We start from the raw sequence: 26132 nt of genomic DNA on the forward strand, positions 1-26132 counted from the left end.
GCACCTGCATCTCAGTGTTTTTGCACTTCACGTTGTCTGAAAGTTCCTCGACTTCTGTGTTTTTTCTCAGCATGTCATTGAGCTTACTCTGCATCTCTGAGCATTGGTTTTGCAGTTTTTCCTTTTCCTCTTCCAGTTCAGTTGTTTTGTAGTTCAGTTTGTTATAAAGTTCTTGCAGGTTTTGGTTTTTCCTCTCAAAGTCCTGGAGAATTTCTTTGTCTTCTTTCTGCTTTATTTCCTGTTGTTCTTGGTCTTGAAGCAGCTCTTGATATTTGTGCAGTGTTTCATCAAGCTTTACCTGCAGCGCTCCGTATTGTTCCTGCACACCTTGGAGTTGGCACTGCGTGTCTCTCTGGTCCAGTTTTTCTTTCTCTTCAAGGATTTCTTTATTCTTTTGCAGAGCTTCATCAAGCATTACTTGCGAGCCTTCGTTGTGTTTCTCGATGTTCTGAAGTTTGCAATCCAGATGTTTCTGTTTCATGTCTTGCTGTTCTTTCTCTTGAAGGAAATCTTTATTTCTTTGCAGTGCTTTATCAAGTTTCATTTTCAGCGCTGTGTATTTTTCCTGCACGTCTTCAAGCTTGCAGTCCGTTTGTTTCTGTTTAATTTCTTGTTGCTTTTGTTCTTGAAGCAACTCTTTATTTTTGTTCAGTGTTTTATCAAGCTTTACCTGAAGCGCTTTGTATTTTTCCTCCATGCCTTGGAGTTTGCACTGCTTCATGTCCTGTTGTTATTTTTCTTGGAGGAGTTCTTAATTTTTTTTGCAGAGCTTCATTAAGCTTGATTTGCAAGCCTTTGTTGTGTTTCTCCATGTCCTGGAGCTTGAAATCCATTTCCTTCTGTTTTATCTCCTGTAGCCTTTTTTCTTGAAGAAACTCTTCATTTGTGTGCGGTCTTTCATCAAGCTTTACTTGCAGCTCCTGATTCTTTTTGTCCTTCAGCACTAGTTTTTCTAGTGCTTTATCAAGCTTTGCTTGGAGCTCAAAGTTTCTTCCCTGTCTAGGAGTTCCATTTCTTTCAACTTTTGAATATCTTCCTTTTCTAGAAGCTGGTTGAATGATTTGTCTACTTGATCAGGAAGTTGAATTTTGTCTTCCTGATCACAAAGAGGAGAGTTGGGCTTTACTGTTTTTTTCTGTTTTCTCTGAGACATGTTTGAATCTGTAAACTGTCACTCTGTTTATATCTGAATTAACTAATTTCAAGAAAGTGTTGAAATTACCTGGACTGCCTCAGCCCAGGTGATGTAACATTAGCAGACAGAGGGTTTGATGTTGCAGAATCTTTGGAGCTGTGCCATGCTGAACTGAAGAGCCCAGCTTTCACCAAAAGGAAGAACTAACTGGGCCCTAGATTGCCCAATCAAACCTCTTAATGCCACCTGCCCTCTCCTACATTAACTGTGGGCTCACCTTGTAGAACAGAGTTGAGTGTGGAAGAAATGGCAAAAATATGGAGCTGAAAAGCTGAGAGAGAAAAAGAAATGATAAATAAATCAATGTGTCAAATTAACTGACATGTTAGCTGGTGGAGTGCCCACTGCATTATATATATATCATCTCTTTTTTATAATAAATAATCAAAAACTTTATTTAAACTAAGATTTTAAAAAATATGTGCCGTGATTGATGTGCTCTCAGACATGTGCTTCAATCCACACACAAATACAAAACAATCTGACCACACGTACAACTGTTTCACAAACTCTATAAAGCATTCACACTCCAATGGATGCATCAGAAAGCAGCTTGGGATTACAATCTTGTCCAAGGATATTTCGCCTGCAGACTGGAGCAGCCAGGGATCAAACCAGAAAACTTTCTGATCAAAAGCTGACTTGTACTAAATGCTGAACGGCAGCCAACCCATTTTAGCCATTTAATGAATGTGCCATTTAATCTTGGCTGCAGCCAAGATTAAATGGCACATTCATTAATTACAGAGTTACGGATTGTTACATGGAACTCAAAAGAAATAATGAACCCATCTCGTGTCCTGTGTCTTCTATAGCTGTCTGTACTTTTACTTCCAAAGTTCATCAGCAAACAGTTTGCAGGCCTCTAATTATCAGGCTGTACTCAAGCGCTTGAATTCAACCTAAAAGCTGTGCTGTCATACAGAACCAAGTACCCTCCGCGGAAACTATAGCTAATGTCACAACTGGATCTGATGAGACAACATCAGTTTGTTTGTTTTGCTTTCATAACAAATAGTTTGAGCCATATACAAATACAGAAGTGACAAAAGGAAACATATTTACAATCCAAAGTCAGACTAACAGTTTTCAGTAGCACAGTCTTTTATTTACAGTCTGCCTCTCCTGGTGGTAAACCTCTATCACATGTTTGGATTAAAAATTAGGCCTATATAGCTGCTGGTTCCAGTTTAAGCAATATGTTAAAAATACTAAATTCTTCATTGATTTGAGCTGTGGGGTTTGCTATACACTGGCAGAAAATTGTAGAGTAAATGGTGAAAACGAACAAACCAAATAACAAGATCCTTGAATTCCATCCATCCATCCATCCATCCATCTTCATCCGCTTATCCGAGGTCGGGTCGCGGGGGTAGCAGCCTAAGCAAAGAGGTCCAGACCTCCCTCTCCCCAGCCACCTCCTCCAGCTTGTCCGGGGGAATACCAAGGCGTTCCCAGGCCAGCCGAGAGATATAATCTCTCCAGCGTGTCCTGGGTCTGCCCCGGGGCCTCCTCCCGGTGGGACATGCCTGGAACACCTCGCCCAGGAGGCGCCCAGGGGGCATCCTTGCCAGATGCCCGAACCACCTCAGCTGGCTCCTTTCGATGTGGAGCAGCAGCTGCTCTACTCTAAGCCCCTCCCGGATGGCCGAACTTCTCACCCTATCTCCTTGAATTCCATCTTTTTTATTAACAGAAACTCCAACAAATTTGTGCCCAATCGATGATGTTTGGGACATGAAAAGTCCAGTCCAGCAGGTGGCGGTAATGCGCCTTAAAGCTTTAACCGCCAAAAAATACAAGAGCAGAAGAAGAAGAAGCCGAGTTCCCGCTTTATGGCGTTTTTCTCTCCGATTATTGTCAAGACTGATTTAACACTTAAAGGTAAGTATCGAGCTAATATTAATCCGAGTCTAGTTAATCTTGAGTTTAGCTCCTGAATGAGGCTTTCTGTTGCTCTCCTCGGTGTCTCTTCTCAAGTTTTTGTGAACAAGTTGGAAAAAAAAATCTGACTAAATTGACTCAAGCTGCTTTAAACTAATTCACAGAAAGATATCACCAAAAGGTTGTGAAACACAGAGAAGAAAATAATTTTATTAGAAGAAAGCTTTTAAATGAGCTCATTGTAATCAGAGTTTGTGTTGTTTTATTAGTCTGTTATTAAGGCTACTTAGCATCTCTGTGGCACCTGCACAGCTTATGAATGCAGCTTGCTAGCTAAGCTAGCTAGCGCCACCCTTCTTCCATATAAGGTCACTTCCGGCTCCAAAAGACCCAACATGTTGGCGGTAAAAGTGCTATAATGAAATACATTTATGAGAAATGTAAAAATAAATGTGTTCCAGGCTAAAACACAGCTGCCTTTATCAGCGCAAAGTTGTGATGAGGCTTACTCAGATGATGGCTCAGATTTCTACACCCACTCGGATATACAGATGAAATCAAGACAAGTACATCAATACAAAAATTCACACGACTGTTCAAAAAATAATAAATTGCATGAATATAGGAAATCTTCCTCTCAGTGACTGAGTTGTCTCATTGTGTCCTCATTTTTTATAAATCAAGGCCTGAGTAACCCAACCTTAAGTGTTCATTAAGGTTTTTGTCACATAGATAGAAAATAAACTCAGAGATTAAGCGGCTGTTATAAACAGAGTGATTAGTTGTTCTGGTTTACGTGCTGAAAATGGTTTTATTTGTGTATGTTCAATGTGTTAGACTTGTACATAGTTAAATATATGATCAAATAATGTTGAATCCTGGATATGGATTTGTAAGCAATGAAATTTGAAATAAGGGGGTAGGAACAAGAAAACTTCACCCTACTCCTTTTCGAGCACACACATTCTGTAGACATAGATATTTACATGAAAACTTGATGATTTTTAAGTTTTGTTATTTTTATTTTTTTCTGTTGTTATTTCAATTATATTTGCATGTTTGAAATAAATTTTATCTATCTATCTATCTATCTATCTATCTATCTATCTATCTATCTATCTATCTATCTATCTATCTATCTATCTATCTATCATTTCTCACGGCACACGTATATTGTCGGGTTTTTTCTTGGCCAGGGCATATTTTAAAGAGGAATTGCTCTCCTGGTACTGGTGTGCCATACTGCTGAATTTGGTATCGGTGCTCAAACCTTTTGTGTTTGTTTCAAACAAGTTGTCCACCCAAGGAAGCTAAAATGTGTTCTGTGTGTTCTCAGATGAACATATGAGACACTTTGACTCTTCAGTGCAGTGTGGAGCTTAACAAAGTTCTGTTTTGTGTCCCAGCTGATCAGGAGGAGGAGAAGAGTCTGACGGAGCAGCAGAGGAAATTTCAGCTACTTGGACTCAGCTCAGCCACTGCAGAGAAAACAATGAGCTCAACACAGAAGGTGACAGATACTAGTGTTAAGAAATACTCCATTAAAAGCTGAAGTACTGATATGTATATTTTATGCTAAACTAAATGAACCTTGTGCAATATTAATGTAATGTAGAAATAATGTATACAATGTATACAATGCCTACATCTTAGACGGTGACGTTGCCTCTAAACATCAAAATGAGCAGGAAGATGTTAAAGTGGGATTCAGCAGGATTCAACCCTAACATCAGCTGTAGTGGCTCAGTGTGGGGAAAAGGGTCACAGCTCACAATCATTTCTATTGAGAGCTCCAGTAGATTTTTTTAATGTACAGGCTGTGATCAGCTGACCTGCTGCTCTCTGTGAATTCATCCAGATGTCTGCAGATGTTTCATGAGTTGTCCTGGCTGATTTCCTTTCTCTACACTGACAGTACACTGTCTTTATATTATACACTAAACTGTTGGTATGTGGGTGGAGCTCAGTGAATGAATGTCAGCATCATGAGCTTAAGTTTAAGTTAATCTCTGCTACACTTGATGTAATCTAACTCTGACATGAGCACCACAGTCACTGTGCACCAGTCACACACTGTTCTTTACTTAAATCCATCACATTACAGTAAACTTGCCTGCTTATCCTGCACTAACCTGCAGAGGATTTTACTTGTATCCTCCTGTGGATACAAACCAGCAAGAACTCATCAGATCTCTGTCACTTACCATTAATGAAGTTTGGCTTTTATTAATAAACAGAGAGCACGGATCCGTGCACAGGAGGATACAAGCAGCTGCTTCTGTTTGCAGTCACCGTGCACCAGTGTTGTGTTTAATTGTGTCAGTGTTCATTTTTAAACACGTTTTTTAAATCAAATGTTTATGTATACATCAAGATTAATGTTCCAAACAAATGACACTGTACAGCAAATACATACATAGACATGTGCAGCAAAAGGAATCCGAGAAGATGTTTAACTTCTAAATGTTTAAATTGTTTGTTTTATATCCAAAGTCTGTCAGTTTGTCATTCCCTGTTATTGCTGCTGACTAATCACTCAAAGTGACACAACATGACCGTGGGTCTGATTTTTCTGGTAAACTTGTTTAGCAGCCCACTGGAGACGGATACCCTGTTCTTTGAACTTTAATACTGGACAGAAAATCGTCTCCTTCCAGAAACAAAGGGTGGCATTAGAACTTGTGTGAACAGCAAAACAATGTAGAAGATTTCCTTTTGTGTCTGTGTTGTGTCTAGGGCTGCCACGATTTGTCGACTAGTCACGATTACGTCGACTATCAAAATCGTCGACGACTGATTTAATAGTCGACGCGTCGTTTGAAGCTTTGTAAGATCCCAAAAGACGCAGGAATAAGTAGCAGGATTTAAGAGTGTAATAACGGACTGAAACAGAAGATGGCAGCACTGCATGTACAAGGATGCCAGCTGCCGTTAAACCCCGAAGAAGAAGAAGAAGAAGAAGAAGCAGCTGTGTCCCAGAATTCATAGCGCGGCCCAGCTCAGTTTCCAACAATGGCGGCAGCTAGTTAGTTTTAATATTACTCTTATTATTCTTTCTGGGTCACAAAATAAACGTTTAACATATTTTCAGCCGAGAATGTAGCTGTGTAAACCTCAAATATCGGCTCAGTTTATCAGGACACCACATATTTTCAAAAGCGCTCCGACGTTTTCAGAGACGTCTGTTACCCACTAGCTCGATAGCTAGCCGGGGGCTAGGTCACTAGCACGGTGAGAACACCGGACTCCAGGCAAATTGTTTTCAAACCCACCGCCGTCTTTCGCTACTCAGGTTAAATATATATGAGTCACTTAGATAAATTAAAAATGTTGTTGTTTGGCTTTTTTTTTTTTTAGTATTTTATTTGTTCCTGAGTAAATCGGTTTGTCTGAGATTAAAGTTATAGTTTTTACACAGCTGAATAAACGTCAAGCAGACAGCTGATTATCAGAAGTGTGAGATGCTGGAGAATATACTCCGTTGTCCTGTTATATTTTAGATAGCAAGGAGTTTATTAAACTTCACCGAAACAATCTGCAAATTTCATTAAAATTGAATAAACTATCATCTTGTCTTTATTTTTAGTTAGCACCTTAAAAGCTTAAAGCTGTAAGCTAATGATAGTTATATAAGAGCATATGCTGCATGGTGCAATAAGCTGTAGTTTTACGTCCAGTGGATGATGATCTGATTAGTCGACTAATCGCATAAATAATCGGTGACTAGTCGACTATCAAAATAATCGTTTGTGGCAGCCCTAGTTGTGTCACATCATTTTGGCTCAAGAGTTTACTTTATTGCTATGTTTGTTTTTTGCTATTTTATTACTACATTTGTATTGTGCAGCACTTCGGTCTGCCAGGTGTGTTTTTAAAGTGCTATATAAATGATGATGACGATGATGCTTACGGAACAGCTGAAAGACTTTAAAACAAACCTGTTACTTTAATGATATTTCTGTGGTACTACAGAGTCCAAAAGAAGTATCGCAGTAATAATTCATCCAAATTGTAACTTTTAAATGTCATTATCAGCCCAAAGGTTCACAACCAGTTCATCCCTGATAGAATGTAAATATATACAAATCTATAAATTGTATTATGTATATAACTGTGAAACAAACATAATGGACCATTAATGTATCATAATAGTACATTTCTGAATTTGGGGTATAATTCCAGGTGGGATGAGTGTCTGTACAGCTCCTCCTGTTGATGTAAAAAAAGAAAAAAGTAAATGCCAGTTTTTTTAGGTTTTCATGTTGATGTTGTAACACAGTAAAGAATTACTCTTACAGAAATAAATGTCATTTTTTCAACTTGCAGTTAAATTCATGTAACTTAATGCTGATGCTGTTGACGACTGGGGCTCACACGTCTTTTACTTTGTCTCCAGGACCGACTCACCATGGTTGACCCACAGGAAAATAGCCCGCAGGACATTCCTGACTATGACGGCATAGAGGATGAAGCTTTCCCCCCACTCCCACCACCACACTCCCCAGGCCGGGGAGGCCAGGAGGAAGGAGACCCTTTTGCAGATGGTAGATGCTGCTGTGCTCTTACAGGATTACTATGAGGTCTTTAAGATGTGATGATTCAGAACTTTGTATTTTAAATTCATGGTTTAATGAAGAATCATAGAAAAATAAGATTCAGGAAAAAAGGCTAATGTGGGAGAAATACAACCTCTCATAGTCCTTCCACAAAGCTTTTTGGAACAGCTTGATAATAATGAATTTGTTAGTTCAGCCTAGAATTAACAAATGCATGAACTGGTTTTTCAGCATCTCTCTGAGACTGGATGTTTCTAACAATAACAACACACATGTTTTTGTTTGCGTGAGCAAATGAAACCTATCAGATACTGTTCAAACCAGCACATTTCTTCTGTAACCTCCAGTCTATAATTTGTCTGGATTTAAAGATAAGCTTGAAGTTTGCCACGCTGCCAACAGAATGAGTTAGAAACACATCCTGTTGTCATGTGTTTTCAATGCAGGAGATGAAGGTGAGGTATCACAGCTGGCTGATGTCCCTACTGCTAAAAGGAGAGGCGTGAAGAGACCCCAACCCAAGCTGGACTCCCACAGGTAGCAAAGACATTTATATCACGACAGAGGGTTGAAATGCATTAAAATGCGCATTTAAATAGGAATTTGATGTCATCTTGTGTGAGCTGGGACACAAGGAGGCCAAAATCATTGATTGACGTGTGCAGACTGTCAGTGTTGCAGCCAGGTTGAACACGAGTCTGTGACTGCACTGGTTTTTATCACCGTTTCACTAATAATCATGCACAGAGGCTCAGAGACACACTGACCCACAGAGTTGTTGCAAATGTTTGAAAACGTAAGTTTGTGGAAAGAACTTTGCACAAAAAAAGTGATGTGATATTATCTGAGTGGCGACACCTGTCGTTTCGCAGAGTACTGCAGCGTCTTCTTACGCTTTAGCGGCGGGTACAAATGACTGCATCTGTGTGATGATGGTGCAGCTTCACTCTGCCAGTCATTTAAAGAAGAAAGACTCTAATACCATTGTTGTTTTCATCATTTGGATGGGCAAAATTCCCAGACTGAAAATTGTCAGAGCGTTGGAGACATCCCTGGATGTGTGTGAGAAAGATGTTTCCAGTCTCTGTACACCTATAGTGTGAACCTGGTTAGTATTGCCAACCATAAGTCAGGCTCGTTCCCAGTAGTCTCCCAGTGGGTGTTCCAGTGGCACTCCTCTGTTACTGTTCTGTTCACAATGTTCCTGGACAGAACTAAGTTATACTAAATCAAAGGATGTTAAATAAGCTTTTAAGTAAGAACGTCGATTATACTTAGGATAAAACTTGCAAGCTGTATTAAAGAAAAACATAGATTTTCATTTGATAAAATATTCAAATTAATTGCAACTTTGCTATAAATATATATATATATATAGCAATTTTTTATTTTTTATTTTTAGATGGAGAAATTTGACTATTTCTCATTATACTGCCTTATGTACAAACAGGTAGGAAAAGAAAGGTTGTGGGCACCCTGAAAACCAAACACCCTACCCCCCCCCCCAACAAGCTACTGCCTTCTGAACATGGTACATCTGAAGGCACTGACATTTCCATTCAGAGGGTCTGTCTGTGTTGGCCCTGTGACAGGCTGGCGACCTGGCTGCTGGGATGGGCTTCAGCCATCCACGATCCTGAATTGGATAAGCCAAATACGCCTGGATGTGCTGCTAACCCTGCTTGTAATCCATTAATGGTTTAACTTAGTCTTAATATTTTTTCCCAGGCTGATATCAGATCGAGGGCTTCCAGCTCTGGGCACTCTCTTTGACAATATCCAGTTCAAAGGCAAAGGACACGAGGTAGGATATGATAACATCTGTCCCACCAATTACCAGATGTGAATGAACATTGGTTTTTGAGCTAAATCTGTTTGGCCTGTCAGCTTTTAATTAGATGTCCTAAATTTGGTTTGAGACTAAAAGGTCAAAAGTTGCCCTTTCTGTCGTGGTCAAAAATGAGTGAGGGGAACCAGAGGTTGGTTTACCAAATTAAGATGTCTTTTGTTCCAATGACTGGAAGTCATTTTTTAGTGGGAAGAAGAAGCGTCCTATCACACACAGCCCTCTTTCATATCACTACTCGCTGTTTTTGATGTTTGCCCCATTAGGCTGCAGACCTGCGGCTGCTGATGCAGAAGATGGAGAACTGGGCCCACAGGTTGTACCCCAAATTGCAATTTGAAGATTTTATTGACAAAGTGGAAAGGCTCGGCAGCAAAAAGGAAGTGCAGGTGAGAGGAAGCAGTAGAATATTTCCTGCAAGCGTGTGGGATTCCTAATGTTCAGAATTTGTAATTTTTTACTCATTCTTCTATAGACATGTCTTAAACGAATACGACTGGACATGCCCCTGACACATGAAGATTTTACAAGTACAGATGGTAAGAAGAAAAATCATTACTGATGGGGATACGGTGGACTAGGGCTGTGCGATATGACCAAAGTCTCATCTCCCGATATAAGAATTCTATCGTCCGATAACGATATAAATCACAGAAATGTAACATTTTCTGTCAATTCTGTGAATCTCGACTTGCGTGAAGTGTTTCCAGCTGCGCGTCATGTAGCTGGAGTCGAGTGTTTTAACCGATGCATGAAACGACACATTTTTAGACAGAAGTTGTAACGGCGCCGTTTTCTTTGTGAGTATTTATTACACGGCGTGCTGCGGGGGAAAGCCTGTTCTAACGTTTGAGTCTAAGGTTTATTTTTTAGCACCTGGCGGCTCTGTTTTACTTCTCATCCGTAAACACTCTGCTCTTTCACGTGATTCCGTTTATTTTGAAAAGCCTCAACAGGATCTTGAGCTTTATTCTGAAAGGTTTATGTGGAACATAAACAAGCGGACACGCGATGGTTTTACCGTCGTTGTTGCTAACGACAACGCATAAAAACAGGCGCTTGTCCGTCCGTAGTGTGGTTATATATAAGAGAAAGAGAGAACTTTACTACAGTGACATCAGAACCATGAAGAAATATTGCCGTAAACAGTTTATTTTGCGACACCACGAAACAAACGATAGCGTAAAATGAAATAGACGTTTTTGTATATATCGTTGTATCGAACAGCCCTACGGTGGATTCACACCTGCAGGTGCACATAGGAAATACTTGCCATATTCCACAGGACTTAATTATCAGCACTGCTTGAAATTGTGTTCAGGTGCTGGTGACGAAGAGGTACAACGTGAACTGGAAACATTTGGGGATCCTGATCTGTTCAGCAGAGAGAGTTTTATTAATGCTCCCCAAGGGCAGATTGCCGAAGCCCTCGCTCCCCCACCTACTCCCTCTCTGACCGAAGAGCAGCAGAAACGTATTGAGCTGAACAGACAGCGGGCCCTGGAAAAGAGGCGCGCACGCCAGCAGCAAATTGGTAAGAATGGCAAAAATGTATCATACAGCTGGGACACAATATAACAGAAATAATTAATGATTCTGCTACAAAACATCCAGCGAAGGTTCATAAGGATCATCTAGCTTCATTGGTGTATTAACTTTATATGAAAATACAAAAAGCAAAACATTGAATGTACAGTATATTGCCAAAAGTGTTTGCTCATCTGCCCCCACACTCATATGAACTCGAGTGACATCCCATTCACGACGTCCGCCTGTGCAGCTATATCAGCTTCAACTCTTCTGGGAGTGTTTATGGGAGTTTATGACCATTTGTAAGGTCAGACACTGATGTTGAAGGCCTGGCTCCAAGTCTCTGCTCTCATTCATCCCAGTGGTGTTCTGGTCAGGACTCCCATGCCAGAGTTCATGTCTTTGTGGACCTTGCTTTGTGCACTGGTGCCCAGTCATGCTGGAACAGGAAGAAGCCATCCCCAAACTGTTCCCTTAAAGTCGGGAGCCAAAATGTCTTTGCATGCTGAAGCATTAAGAGTTCCTTTCACTGGAACGAAGAGACTGAGCCCAACTTCTGAAAAACAACCCCGCACCGAAATCCCCCTGCCACCAAACCTGGAGCTCTGTTGTCCTGGCAACTGCTAAGTTGACTTGTCTATCGGCTTTCCAGATTGAGAACTGTGATCCGTCGCTCCATAGACTGCATCTCTCCTGTTCTAGAGTCCAGTGGCGGCGTGCTTTACACCGCTGTGTCCCATTGCTTTGCGTTGCACTCTGTGATGTAAGGCTTGGACTACAGCTGCTCGGCCATGGAAATGGATTCCACGAAGCTCTCTGTGCACTGTTCTTTAGCTAATCTGGAGACCACGTGAAGTTTGGAGCGATGGACTCCACAGAAAATTAGCAACCTCTGTGCGCCTCAGTATCCACTGACCCCCACTCTGGGATTTTACGTGATCCACCACTTGATGGCTGAGTTGCTGTCGTTCCCAAACACTTCCACTTAGTAGCAGCAGTCTGCATGCCTAGGTGCTTGATTCTATACAGCTGTGGAAGTTACTGGATCACCTGAATTCAATGATTTGGATGATGGGTGGTGAGTGAATACTCCTTACAATATAGTGAAGTGGATCTAGTGTATATATCCACCAGAAACCCTGAAGGTCGAGTGACGAGTTCCCGTATTGCACAGTTCGTCCAAACCACCGGAGATTCCTCACATTAGTGTGGAGTTTGGTAATAAGAGGCAAAGCATGTAGAAAACATTGATTTCTTTACTGCCTGTCTGATGTCAGCTTCAATTAGGCGTAGTATTTTTGTTTTTGCCTTACACTTGTGATCCAAACTGTTTTTACTTCCTCTTTAGTTAAAGCGGAGCCAGCTGTCTGCGATCTATTGTCTACAAATCTTTAACAGTGACATTAAATCGTTCTTCAGGGTCCTCATTTACCGCAGAAATGATGTAATGTGATTTAAATGAGACCCATAGAAAAGAAAATGACCTGTTGATCGGTCTCTATTATGAGCCTTCACCCATAAAAATGTGTTTACAGTTTATAACACTAGATGGTGATATGAGACCGTTTCCATTGTATTACCTGAGCATGATTTACTCATCGACTTTAAACTTTCACATTTTAGTCATTAGTCCTCCTTAAGAGGAGCCAATCCACCCCCCCCCCCCCCCTTTTTTTTTTCTGTCCAGTATAGAAACTAAACAGCTGACATCATTCGGGTAGTGTAGCTTCCAGAGATCTGAAGTTAACGTGAACTCTGGAGGGCAGTCAAAAGCTTAATTTTTTATAATGCAACATACTATTATTTACATACATATTATTTTAATAAGCAGTTTCAGGGTTCGTGCTGTTTTAATGAGTGTTCGATGGAAAACGACACTGAAGGAATTTGTACTCTTGAGTCACATGACAGTAAATAATTTCGAGTATGTGTACATAACACAGGCTAATGTTTAAAACTATGATTATTATTTTGCTAGCTATCAAACTTGCTGGAGAAATGATTGAAATGCACTGAGTGTGATAGAGTACGGCAGTGCTAGCACAGCAGTTAGTTATGGCATGGTGATTTATGCAGTGTGCTTTAAACTTGGCTAACATTACTTAGCAGTAGCAGTAATATTAGTGACTTCACTCAAGTGAAAGCTTTAATCGTTAGTCCGACACTTAACTAGCCAACTTAAGCCTTAAAGAAAAACTGGTAAAAAGAGGGACTGATGCATGTGGGCACAAAGAAGCCATTTCTTGTGCTGCTGAAGTTCCCTGGCTTTCATTCAAAATGTGTTTATCGTGAGCACCGACACATTAAACCATTTAAAAATTATAAATGGCTTTAAGCTCACATTGATGCCTGTGGGGCTCTATCAGCCACGGAGACGACAGACACATTTTAGTGTTTTAATGAATGAATGTTTCATACTTTAAGGCTGCCTGTTTATTTAAGGGAGATGAACAATACATTATTATTTGACATAATTCTATGACAGGTGATGGACTGAATAAATAGATTTTAGGTCGATGTTTGTGCCTTTTTAAAGTCTTATATGTTGAATTGAACTGAGTGTGTCATCTGTTCAAAGCCTCCCGTCAGTGCTGTTCTCCATGCCTGTCTTACTGTACATGGTGTTATTAGCACAAACACTTTAAAGCTGATCATTTAGGACTGTAACAATAATCCAGAGAGCAATGTAGTCAAACATCTCACAGTTAGTTTTATTGGGAATGAACTTTGACCTGTTAGGCCCCCAGGGCTTTTCTGAGCTTCCTGCTCGAAAATGAAGAGGCCAAAATAAATGGAGTATTTCTCTGCAATTACAAACTCTGTGTAAACAGTCTTGGTATCAAAATAAAGCTAACGCTTGTGAGCTGTCATCAGAGGGGTAAATATTACTGCAGATGTTACTATGTCAAAGTTACTGGGACTCAAACATAGAAAAAAATGATTATTTCCCTCACCTAATTTTTAAAAGTATTTTATAGCTTATATGCTATAAAATATACTTTGGGTCACATTTAACTCCAGAAAATCATAAATCAAAATATGGATGTTACCTGTCCACAGATTCATGGTGATGTAACTGCTCTTTTAACTGTTTGGTGTTTGTAGAAATGGTTTACAGCTGAGATTCAGAGGCTTCTGTGGACACTCATGTCTGCACTTATATTTCTGACCTCGTGTTATAACCGATTAAATGTGATCTCCTCTCTTTTCCCCCATTTTTGGTGGTGTGGGTGCTTAACTAGTTAAAGTACCAAACATCTGTCTCCTGTTGTTGTGTCACGTAGGAAAGAAGCATCAATATCTGATGAGCAGACTTGTTCATTTGTGCAGATTTCTTCTTTTGTGTGGTTGTTTTTTCCAAGTGGAGATGAGCATCTCTAACAAGTTGATTTGTTCACATTTGCACATCTGCATTTTTGAGAGAAATGAGTTTTTTGAGTTTGTGCACTATATGCATATAAGACAACCATTTCCTTTTTCAGTATTTTTGTGTGGTGCATTTTTCTCTGTTTTAACAAAAGAGGAACAAAGAACATTTAAGTCAACCTAAGACGATTTGTTTTAATTTTTACATGGTCTTACTGAGGTGATGCAAAGTGGAACATGCAAACTGTTTTTTTGGTAATGTGCTGGAAAAGCTTGATAATGGACCTTGAAAGTGCTTAAAGTGCTTAAATTTGACCCTGAACAATGAGTTTGAACCCTGCAGTTTACAGTTTCATTTTTCATTATCTCAGCTTTGTCTGTCTTTTATAAATCGTAGTAGACTGAGTGTGTCTGTGTTGACTGAAACCATCACTGTTTCTAATTCTCAACCCTTTCAGGCCCTTCAGCCTCTCAGACTGCTGACATGTTAGGAGACAAACCTCCAGCTGCATCCTCACCAAATGTCATCAAAGGTTCTACTGATGGAGATGAAACTGTAGAAGATCCTGACCTCGAGCCTTCCAACAACACCTCCACGCAACAAACCAGCCCGCTTCCCCCCAAAGACTCTGAGCCCGCTGAGGCTGAGACCGGCCTCAGCCCTGAGCAACAGCTCAGCAACGACTGTGTAGAGGGGGATTAAAGTTCACGTGCAGCAGTTTCTGCTGAAAAGCTTTGGCAGTGAGCAGATTTAAAGGTTTCCCAATGTTCGTGCCTGCTCATTCGAGTAATGTTGTGCATTTCTGGTGGTTTATATCTTGAGCACATGTTCCTACTGTGACGTCAGCTTTGGGTTAGCAAAGACATTTATAATCAATGGAAATAAATGTTTTTCTTATTTTTAAAAGTCCAAATCCTAAACGTATTTACCATGTGTTGGTATCTGTTACAGAAAAATATTTGAACTGATCCACAGTTCCTGCTCTGATGCATCTTCTTTCTCCAGTTTCACTATTGGCAGAATTTTGGTTGCAAACATGTTTCTATAAAAGGCCTCTGTGTGTGTGTAGTATGTGAGCTGTCAACTGACCATCACCCTCTTCCAAGCATTAAGTGCTCGTTCAATTATGAACAGTTCTTTCTTAAGCTACTGCAGGGACATGAAACGCAACACGATGAAGTGGCTCCATCTGCGCTAATGAAAACACCATTTTTAATTACAGGCCACTGCACACATATTGAAATAGTTATGTACAGTTCATATTTCTGTTGGTAGTTCTAGAAAACAATCTTAAAATCCACAAACCAAAAAACGCTTCTGATTATTTACCAGTTCAAACAATAAAAATGTCCTTGGTGTTGGTGTCTTCTATACAGGCTCTTGATATACAAACTATAAGATAAATACATCCTAGTTTTATACATCACTTCCAATACAACCAACCTCAGGTGTGTTCATTACTCTACGGGTTTATTTTAAAGTCTGCTAATGAGTGACATGAAGTTTTATCAGTCCGGTGACCTGTCCAGGGCGTATCCTGCCTCTCACCCTATGACAGCTGGGACAGATTCCAGGACGTGCAGAAGAAAATGGACGAGTGGACGTTTTATCATCTCCAGAACAATACTCGTGCTGGGTTTTGTATGAAGTGGTCACAGGTAGTACAATATGTGTGAACTCACCAAAAATGGTTCTATAACACAAGACATTTAATTTACACAAGACATTGATCCCACCAGTGAGATATTGAGATCACTGGTGCTGAGAGAAAAGCCTTTTGTTACATGACTTCTTTAACCTGCTGCAGTTGACTAGTTTCCTGCAGGATTGAACCACATTTGCAGTGAGTACTAGGTCTTGTCAAAGTAACTGCTGACACTTCACTGGCATTAACACGTTCCCTATCCTCCTTACAACTAAGTTTAACTTGATGTGATTTTAAAAACTAACTTTTACAAAACGTATCCACTGATTCGGTTTGACTCTGGTTTCTAAAAAGATGGCGGGACATGTTTTTACTTAATATTGTGTTTGCTTTCCTGTGACTTCACACACTCGTGTGGTTTGTCCACACACAATCTGGAGCTACAAGAATGACCTGGATGACTCAGCACGAGTGATCTTCAATGATCACCGTTCTGTTAGCGCACAGCGTGCAGTTCTCACAAGTGTCTGCTTGGAGGTAAAGCTGGGCTACAGCGTTTCTATGCTGTTGTTGCCGGGAGGCGTGAAGCCCTTTCCAGATCCATCAGAGCCAACTCTCTGATTTCTTCCAGAATAGAGTACAGACTGGGAGTTTTGCTCTGACGAAACTCTCTTTCCTCTTTGGAGAGTTTGGGGCGCCGGGCTGTCTTCTCCTGAGCCAGCGCCTCTTCATTCTGACGCACCACCTCTTTGACCAGCTGACTGCGGCCCTGAGGGCTGGGCTGCTGGGACTTGGCACTGTGGTGAGGCTTGTTGCTGATGACCTCGAGGTTTAGACGGTCAGCGTGGCAAGTTGAAGAGTGGACAGAAATACGAACCTGAAGAGAGCAGAGAACGTAAGTCACAGTATTCCTCAGTTCGATCACTACACAGTAATGGCACCTACTGAAAATAGTCTAATGGAATGCTATGCAAAGACAGGCCCACTTAAGGTTTGTGACGTAATATATAACAGCAGTCCTCTCAGCACTGTGCGCAGCGTCACAGCTAAGTAGACAGTGGTGTAGAGTGGAGAAGTTTCCGACTGTGCCACAATTTTGTTCATAAATAGGATAAATTGGATACGTATGTTACACACACGTATCCAATGTAACAAACGTTCATCCATCCGTACACGAACTTTCTTTACTGTGCTTTCTAACATTCACACGACGTGGAGACTGGAGCAGAGGGGGAGAAAAACATTCATTAACACTGTGACCTCGGTCAAGTGTCACAGTGAGGTTGTTGTTTTGTTGATTTGTTTGTTGAATATCATCATCATCTCTTTGTTTGATATGATCATAGCTTGACAGCAGTCAATGCTGTGGTGGACAACTTGTGTTTGGGCTAATGTTTCTTTCTATCTTGTTTTGGCCACATGTGTCATCCATCATCATCCATCAGTAAGCTATGTTGTTAGCATTGCCTTTGCCCTTTGACATTTATGACCCCAGGATAAGTCCATGAAAGAAAGAAAAGATGTTGATAACAGTGGAAGCAGCAGTACTCTGTCACTTTTTCATGTCTTAAAGCCAAAGATGTGAGAATAACACACCGTTACTTCAGTTTCTTTTTGTTAGCTAACCTTAGGGTAATGTTTCCTGCTCTTTTTGCTTAAATCACATGCACTTATTCCTCACAATCATCGTGTGTAACATGCCTGAACTTAATATAACTTGACGCCAGTGATGGGCAGCAACGCATAATTAGATTACTTTTTTCAAGTAACGAGTAAAGTAAGGGATTACTGTTGCAAAAAAGGTAATTAGATTACTTTTACTGTCCCGTAAACACGCTGCTCTACTGTGTTACTAAACCGTGAGTTTGTTTGCAAGAGTGTCTCATGACAATGACATAAGTGCATGCGACGTTTGTGGTAACAAACGTTTGCAGAGCAACAATGGATCATTTATCGAGTGCGAGAGAGAGAGTGCGACCGTGCAGCGTTTAAAGGCGTTTATGTGAAAACAATTACCGCCCACTGTCATTTTTTATCTCCCTTTACAAAAAGGTTTGTGTAGAAACGCCACAAACTGGAAGCATTACATTTCTTGTCTTGGAGGAGAGCCCCCCCCCCCCCCCCCCCCCACACTTATGTTTTTGTTTTCATATAATATTTAAAAACAATAAACTGAATAACTTTAAATGATTTATTTTCAGGAATCATTTTCGTCTCATTCATCTTACTGACGTTTTGTTACCTTGAGATTAGCTAACAAAGCAGCAACCACACAACACTTTATCACAACAAGATCATAAAACGTCTCTTAATGTTGGACCACAAAAGATCCAGTAGTCGTATGAACCTGTGATTCATATACACTCATGCATATATATTTGGAATCGTCGCCTTTAGGCGCTGCATTGCTGGAAACCTTCTAAAATGATTGATTAGCGTTTTCTGTGACTTACGGTGATGTGGTCAAACAGTTTGAAGGTGGAGGTGCCACAGCTGGAGGTGGTGGTAATGCGGTCCGGGTATTTTCGCACAGTGCCACCCTGCCAATCACAGCTGCCGTCCTGTCCCGCTACCACCACCAGGCCCTCTTTGTTCTTCAGATACACAGGCCCCCTCACACCATACCTGTGAACAACATGGCTGTGGTCAGAGGCAGCCTTACTTACTCAGTGATATTACTCAACCTGCTTTGCGCCCTGTGATTTTAATCATTACATGGATTCTACAGCCTTCTCAAAATGACCACAGGTTACATTTTAATAAACTGTTAATATTGCATATCCCTGTAACACCACAAGCATGGAGAACACTGATGTTATTAAATTACACTTTCCTTGCAATAAACAAGCAGCAACCTCCAGAGGTTAGCTAAGCTAACGTAGAAGTGCCACAAACACAAGGCTGGCTCCAAAGCACCGTCCCTCCCCACAGACTCAACTTCAGCAATGCAATTAACTTATTTAAAGCCTGGTAGAGAAAAGATTCGGGGTTTTAGCCGATTTTCCCTGCTCACAATAAATGTTTAAGGAATTAGTTTAGTAAATTTATACAATTTAAAACTCATTTTGAGGTTTTTTAAGAGAAAATAAAACTAGCGTGTATACTGTTAAATATACATTGATTAGCGTGCAATTACATCTTCCAACAAATTCATTCATTGTCATAAACTTTGAATTCGTCTATTAAAAATACACGAGTGGTTGGCCGTCTGTGAGCTGCTGTACAGCTCCATTAAACAAAGGAAAAGAAGAAGACTGCAGAACAAAACACAGGACTGAAGGTTCTTACTCTGGGATAAACACCAAGACACCGTTGTCTCGAATGGAGTAGACAACAGCGTCAGCCACACAGCACGGGTCTGTCTGAGGGTCTCGTTCTCTGAAAAACAGACACTGAAACAGTGCTGTGGATCGCATTTGGGCTGCCTGTGCTGCCTGCAAATGAAACACAGACGTCAGCACAGCTTCTGTTAATAGAGTAAGAGGTGAATCATTGAAAAACACAAACAATAAAACACCCCTGACCCTGTTCTTGCTGTTGACATGGTGAGCCATTTCCTCCACTTCTTTGTTACTGGCTGGTGCTTTACCAGATACAACGCCCCTCTGCATGTGCAGGGCTGCGGTAAGAAGGCGGTGCACGACAATGTCTGCGTACCGACGGATGGGTGAGGTAAAGTGTGTGTAGCGATCCAGAGCCAGACCTACGACAACGAAGCAAATATCAGCACGTTAGCCTTCTTTCTAGTTCTCAGTCGAATAATTCTTCACAAACAACAGACGTTGGACAAGTGTGTGCAGACGTGTGATGGATGGACTGACCCACAGTCACACTGAAACTCTAGTGCAGCCAATAAAAGCTGTGCAGCGGTATCGTACCATAATGGTAGTATTGGTCTTGAGGATGAGCACCAGTGGAGAAGTACAGAGCCTGTGACATAGCAGTGGTGGCCATCATTCTGAACAACCTGTTCACCAAGGGGTCCTGTGGGTCCACAGCTCGGTCCAGTGAGGCAGCTAAAGCCTTGTTGGACCTGAAGGAACAGAGCCAGAAACCAGGGATGAGTGAGGCCTCTCATCTCAGCAGTCAGTGACACAAAGCTACTTGCATCACCATGTCTCTTGTCCTGGGACCGGTTCTGCTGTTGGTTTAACCCCCCCCCCCACAATCCTCCAACCGCACATTCATATTTTGTTTTCAAACTCCATTGCAGTTCATTCCACGCCTCAGATCCTCAGACCTTTTGTAAACAGTTAAACAAATAAAAGTTAACTGTAATAGATTACAGGTTGTAATTAAATAAATCACTGCCTCTTTTAAAAAACAGAAAAACAAACCATCTTTAATTATTTGAGTTGTTTGTTTTGTTCCCGTGTGAGAATATTCAACACTGCTCTCTGTGCAAAACGGGTTTAAAAGCATAAACAGCTGTGGGATCCTGTTTGTCCGGGATTTGAACCGGGGAACAAACTGCGGCAGGATCAGCGTTGTGCCGAGGTCGGCATCGCCGACAGCATGTGTTCCCCCTGCGTGGCGAGCGTTCGCTGGGCACGGAGTGTGGATCCAGGTTACGCCGCCTCCATTACAAACAGTCAGACGTGGAAGTAGTGATGTTTTAGTTTTGTAAAAAAGTGAAACCTGAGTGTCGTTACATTACCATTCAGTTTAAGGGTTACAACAGAAAATGAAATATTTATTGTCCTCTCGTGGTATCAGACGGGATTATTTTAACAAACGAAGGACATTTTGCCTGATAATTATATTTATCCTGTAACTTTACTGTGTAAAGAGCTAAAACCTCCAAAGTTTCAGGAGTAGTTAGTCGTTATAAGAAGTGTTTGTGAACTGAAAATCAAGAATGTGGGATCCTGTTTGTCCGTGATTTGGACAGCCCAGCGTGTGCTCCCGACGCAGGGGAAACTAATTCTGTCGGGGAGACCGACCTTGCCACGACAGCTGTTGTGAAGCTGAAGCCAAAGGCAAGATATGCTTCATCATATGTTCTAGTCTTTGGTTTGGAAGCATATTTGGCTTCAACCTCAACCTGAGCTGAAGGAACATGTCTTCTTCTTGTCTGACTGCTCATGTGACACCTGAGTGTGTCCCCGTGTTATCAAACATTTCAGGTTCACACACTTGTGTGTCTGAACATGATGTGCGTTGGACTACAATATGCATTTCCTCAGTTTCTATACTGAACAGTCAAAAACATTACCTGGTGTCAATGGTGAAACCTTTGGCCTTTGCAGTGTCCACCAGCTGGTTGAATAGCTCCTGTTGTGGTGGTGGGTGACACCTTAGAAGGGCCTGGTTGGGGAAAGCTTCCTGGATCTTGCGGGCCACCCAGTGGTTGGCGTAAATCATGCACTCTGCCACGGTCTCATGGACCTCCAGGGGCTGACGAGGGACCAGGGCCGTAATGTTCCTCTCCTCATCCAGCTGGGCACCCACCTGAAAAGGGAAAATGCTTCTAACGTGACTTCAATGAAAAAGAATATGAAAATGCATCAGTGGGCCACATTTTACTACAGTTTACTTTAACTCAGTTGAACATGCACCATTCCACCGGAACAAATGCTGCACGGAGAACCAAATGTGAATGAATCTCAACCTGAAAACAGTCTACTGTCTTTCCTACGTTCAGCTCTCTATCATACCAGTAAGAACACATATCCCTAACAGGCACACAGCTCTGCTCATGGGCACAGAAACTCCACCGATCTGCTGTTCATGCTTTTTGTTTATAGTGGACAGCCAATCAGAGTTTAAGTTAGCTCAAAGGAAATGTGCCTTAAAGAGAGAACAAAACTTTTCTCAGACTAAGGATGAACTGAGGGGACCCAAAGCACTTCAGCAGGAACCAAAAGAAGCCAGAAAGTTTGGATTTGAACACAGTTTTGGCCGTTTTATATAATAGATCAAGATGAAACATCTGTTGTCCTTATCCTTCAGGACAACAGATGTTTCACCAGCGGTCAATAATCCAGCTTTGTCAAGATAAGAACTTGATTTTTGGGTGGCAGCTCAATCATTAAACACACTTTTAGAAATATATTGGTTTTTCCACTATCCCAGAAGCAACCCGAGAGAATCATTTTTACTTCATATCAATATTCTGTGTGCGTACAGCCATAACAGGAATGCAATAACTGAATAATAAATAAATCCAAGACATCCTATTAGAGAGCATCTTATAGAACAACAGGAATTGTCCATATGAGGTTTTAACAGATGGCCGACCAGCCGCTGTAGATAAATGGCTGTGATCTAATGTGAAAACTGTCAGTGGTTTCACAGTGGAGTGCTTGGTTTCTTTATTCCAATATTCTCACTGAAATGACTTTCTGATAAAATGTTTTCTGCTGAGGAACGTGTTCTGCTTAGACGCCTGATTTTAAAAATAACGTCTCTATTAGACCGTACTATAATTTATTATCGATGAAAAGAAATATATGGTATCCATCTGTAATTCTGTAAATAACACAGCAAAAAACCAAACTAAACATAAAGACCTGGAAGACTCCTGCGTCTAAATTCATTCAGTTATTGTACTGAGTCCTGAACATGTTAGAAATATGGTATCTTCAACACATCAGTGGAGAATCTGTTCCAGGAGTTCAAGCGAGGCTTCTTCCTGGTGTGTGAGCAGGATTTGGTGAGGCTGTTTCGACCAGAGGAGCTGCAGGGAGTGCTGGTCGGCCAGGACGTGCATGACTGGGAAAAGTTCAAACAGGTACAGTCAGCCAAACAGACACAGGCTGTAGTTTCACAGCTGTCCTGTAGCACAATAACTGTGTACTGCATACTGTCAAAAGCATTCAGTCGGCTGCTTTAACACAAATATGACCTTGAGTCACATCTCAGTCTTAATCCAGACTTTTGTATGATAGTATAATATAATAGTCAGCCCACCCTTCGCAGCTATAACTGCTTCCACTCTTCTGGGAAAGCTTTCCACAAGGTTTAGGTGTGTTTATGGGAATTTTTTGACTATTCTTCCAGAGGTGCATTTATGGTGTCAGACACTGACGTTGGAGGAGAAGGCCTGGCTCACAGTTGCTGCTCTAATTCATCCCAAAGATGTTCTATCAGGTTGAGGTCAGGACTCTGTGCAGGCTAGTCCAGTTCTTCTACACCAAACTCACTCATCCATGTCTTTATGGCCCAGCCATGTGCACACATGCCCACACTTTACACTTGGCACAGTGCAGTCAGTGACTCGTTGTTTTTCAGTCCAGGTGCTGCCCTCTCTCACTGCACTGACCGAGCTTGATGTGTCATCCAATAAGGAAGTGGGAGGTGTGGTCCACCTGCTGGTCTCCGCCCTCCCTGCGACACAAATGAGGAGGCTGCCATTCAACAGCTGCTACATGAGCAACGAGTCCTTCACTGCTCTGGGTAACACACACACACACACTTGTTTATTTATAGAAGTTTTCCTTCAAGTCATTCTCCCCGAATACCTCTTCCACCCTCTAGCCTGAAATGGTGAAAACTTTGTGTTTATGCATCAGCCCTGGCGGTGTCCTATCTGCGCACGGTGGATATTTCCTGGTGTAAAGTGGTTGGCGGTCACTTGGCGCTCCTGCTGGATGCTCTGCAGCCATCAGTCGTCAGCGAGCTCTGTCTTTGCAGCTGCGAGCTCACCACTGATGACATGCAACATCTGGGTAACTAACACACAATGACATTATACTTTTTCTTTTTTGGTCTGTAGTGGATCATTAGGCTGCATAAATGTATATTAAGACAAGTAAAGCCTGAAGGAAATTGATATTTCTTTCATTTATTTCATGCTGCCAGCATCTGTAGCTGTCGTATAAAACAAAACAATGAAACTATTCGGTGTTATTTTTGTCTCCATCAGAAACATTGTGAACAAAACAGTAAAGTGAACAGGCATAAAGTGATCAGTTATCAATGGGTCCTCTTCCTCTGTGCAGCTGCCGTGTGCAGACGGGGCTGTCTCTCCTCACTCCGTGCACTGGATCTGTCCTACAACAGCTTGGTGGGAGACAACGGTTGGTGCAGTCTGTTTGCAGCAGGAGGTCTGGGCTCTCTGGAAGACGTGGATGTCAGTTTGCGACCTTCAACCTCTGCTCCGTGCTCAGCCTGGCTGCCCGCTCTGCTCCGAGCTCTGCCTCAAATGCCGGCGCTGGCTCGACTGGCCATGCAGAGGTGGACAGCTGACTGTCAGGAGAGAGAGCAGCTGAGGTACTGTCTGAAAAAGAGGAGCGTCCTGCTGGAAAGGGATCCAGATTTACAAGACACATCATCAGCATGTAAAGGGAACAGTCAGGAGAGCCTAGAAGAGAGTCAGCCTGAGGAGATTGGAGCGGACCGCACTGGAATTTACTGTCAAAGAGCGACCCACTTTGTTGCTTTATTATTATTTTTTTAAGTCTCTGTTACCACAAGAAGGTCAGTGTTGACGTCAGCTGCATCACGTCTGATGTAAACTGTGTCACACGTGATGGTTTCAGGGAATACTGGGAACTTACAGAGTTAAGCACAGCTGGTGTGGGTTATCATATTTGTCGTCTCTCACCTTGGCTGCAGGGTCTGGGTCTTTCCAATGCAGCAGTCCTAACACTTGAGACACACATGCCGAGAAGTGGGGATACCTGGAAATGGACAAAGGCTTTCAGCAGAGTTTTAAAGCAGCTATTCAGGAAAAGAGCTGTGAATTATCTGCATACCTTGTTAGGTAATCAGCTATTTTGGGGTTCTTTAACAAATCAACCAAAAGGTCGACTGAGTATTTTCTCGTCAGAGTACCTTCACCGTTCACGATGATGTTGAGCACAAGCTGGAGCGTTTGATGGATGTTCTTTGCATCAAAGAGCTACGAGGAAATCCCAGAGATTAGAGACAGGATATTATGTGAATCAGCATGAATGTTGTTTGTTGTTCAACAGATAAAAACAAGAAGAGAAAATAGAAACAAAGTAAAAAAGGAACAATTGTTTCTGCCGTTAAGAAAAAAAAATTGAGTCATGGCAGAGACCTGCAGAAGTCTTGAGTCTCATTTGATGACATTTTGTCAGATTGCCTTGTAATTTAAAAAAAACAAAACTGTTTTTTGAGCAAAAGTTCTCCAGGGTTTTTTGGAGTTCTTTCAAAGTTTTCTTATTTTTGGACGTTAGCTGCTTTTTCACTCTTTTTCAGTCCAGTCTGTGCATCTGAACATTTACAGAAAGATTTCTTTGTTTCGTCTTTAGACACTTTGTTAAACGCAGATCCCAGCAGAGTTCGCCTACCTTCTCTCCAACCTTCTCAGGTTTTGTGGATATTATACATGGTTATGCTGAGGATATGTCGGCTACTTTCCACTGGAAATGCCTTTTGGTTAAACTGTCAGCGAGGAATTTGCACTGTTACATTTTTATATAACTTTAATGCAAAAAAAACAGCTGCTTGTTTAAGTGAAAATACACTGATGGGGTTTTTTTCTATTCATGAACAGGAGTGTGATCAGTTTAATAAAAGAAAAAATAACCATAACCAAGATATGAGGGGAAATCTTGGACAAATACAAGCAGACTGGAGCAGCCAGCGTTCAAAACACCGACGTTCAAGGTAACAGAAGGTTCCCGAGCCACATCCACCCAGCTGGTTTCTGTGTTTCTTGTGTATTTGTGTACACTGTGACTTCATGGCTGTCTTGGGCTCCAGCTCTTGTTTTGGTGTCTCATTAATTTGATTTAATGTCCTGCTTAGTGATAACATCACTCTTGGCCTCCCTGCACTGGCTTCCAATTGAATTTAGGATTCATTTTCAAGTTCTTTTATTGGTTTTTAAATCTTTAAATGGTCTGGCACCTGCTGAAGCCCTATGTCCCCACTCGTTCGCTCCGGTCAGCTGAGCAGCTGTTGCTCTCAGTCCCCAAATCACGGCTGAAACTGAGAGGAGACCGAGCGTTCTCTATCGTGGCTCCTAAGCTTTGGAATAATCTTCCTCTTCACATTAGGCAATCGACATCAGTGCTGGTTTTTAAATCCAGATTGAAAAAGCATTTTTATTCACTGGCTTTTGACTCAGTGGTTGACTGACTTGTATTTTATTGTTTTTCGCTATGTTTATTATTGTATCGTATTTATTATTCTTA

General features: G+C 41.4%; 3 protein-coding genes across 6 annotated transcripts; 2 read left to right on the top strand and 1 right to left on the bottom strand.

Moving 5' to 3' along the window:
- The first annotated feature begins 2968 nt into the window (after positions 1-2968).
- On the top strand, positions 2969-15446 carry LOC309714653 (TIMELESS-interacting protein-like). 4 transcript variants are annotated; one of them, XM_082547219.1, is made up of 9 exons: positions 2969-3079; positions 4486-4589; positions 7476-7623; positions 8082-8172; positions 9364-9439; positions 9748-9870; positions 9957-10020; positions 10803-11015; positions 14836-15446. In XM_082547219.1, the coding sequence occupies exons 1-9, from the start codon at positions 3031-3033 to the stop codon at positions 15078-15080; spliced, it is 1113 nt and encodes a 370-aa protein (XP_082403345.1). In that variant the 5' UTR covers positions 2969-3030; the 3' UTR covers positions 15081-15446. The 4 variants fall into 4 exon arrangements, with proteins under 4 accessions (XP_082403345.1, XP_082403348.1, XP_082403347.1 ...); XM_082547222.1 differs by lacking the exons at positions 2969-3079; positions 4486-4589 and adding an exon at positions 6006-6104; XM_082547221.1 differs by lacking the exons at positions 2969-3079; positions 4486-4589 and adding an exon at positions 6111-6371.
- A 127-nt stretch (positions 15447-15573) lies between these two features.
- Positions 15574-21470, bottom strand: LOC309714650 (DIS3-like exonuclease 1). The gene is made up of 6 exons (XM_082547213.1): positions 21239-21470; positions 19902-20056; positions 19548-19726; positions 19312-19457; positions 18477-18648; positions 15574-16900 (listed from the first exon to the last, which is right to left on the bottom strand). The coding sequence occupies exons 1-6, from the start codon at positions 21385-21387 to the stop codon at positions 16583-16585; spliced, it is 1119 nt and encodes a 372-aa protein (XP_082403339.1). The 5' UTR covers positions 21388-21470; the 3' UTR covers positions 15574-16582.
- A 1791-nt stretch (positions 21471-23261) lies between these two features.
- On the top strand, positions 23262-25238 carry LOC309714667 (leucine-rich repeat-containing protein 31-like). The gene is made up of 3 exons (XM_082547255.1): positions 23262-23421; positions 23538-23693; positions 23967-25238. The coding sequence occupies exons 1-3, from the start codon at positions 23364-23366 to the stop codon at positions 24422-24424; spliced, it is 672 nt and encodes a 223-aa protein (XP_082403381.1). The 5' UTR covers positions 23262-23363; the 3' UTR covers positions 24425-25238.
- Positions 25239-26132: the final 894 nt, after the last annotated feature.

Source organism: Aulonocara stuartgranti (assembly GCF_965226115.1).
Source record: "Aulonocara stuartgranti genome assembly, chromosome: 9".
Classification (NCBI taxonomy): Eukaryota; Metazoa; Chordata; class Actinopteri; order Cichliformes; family Cichlidae; genus Aulonocara; species Aulonocara stuartgranti.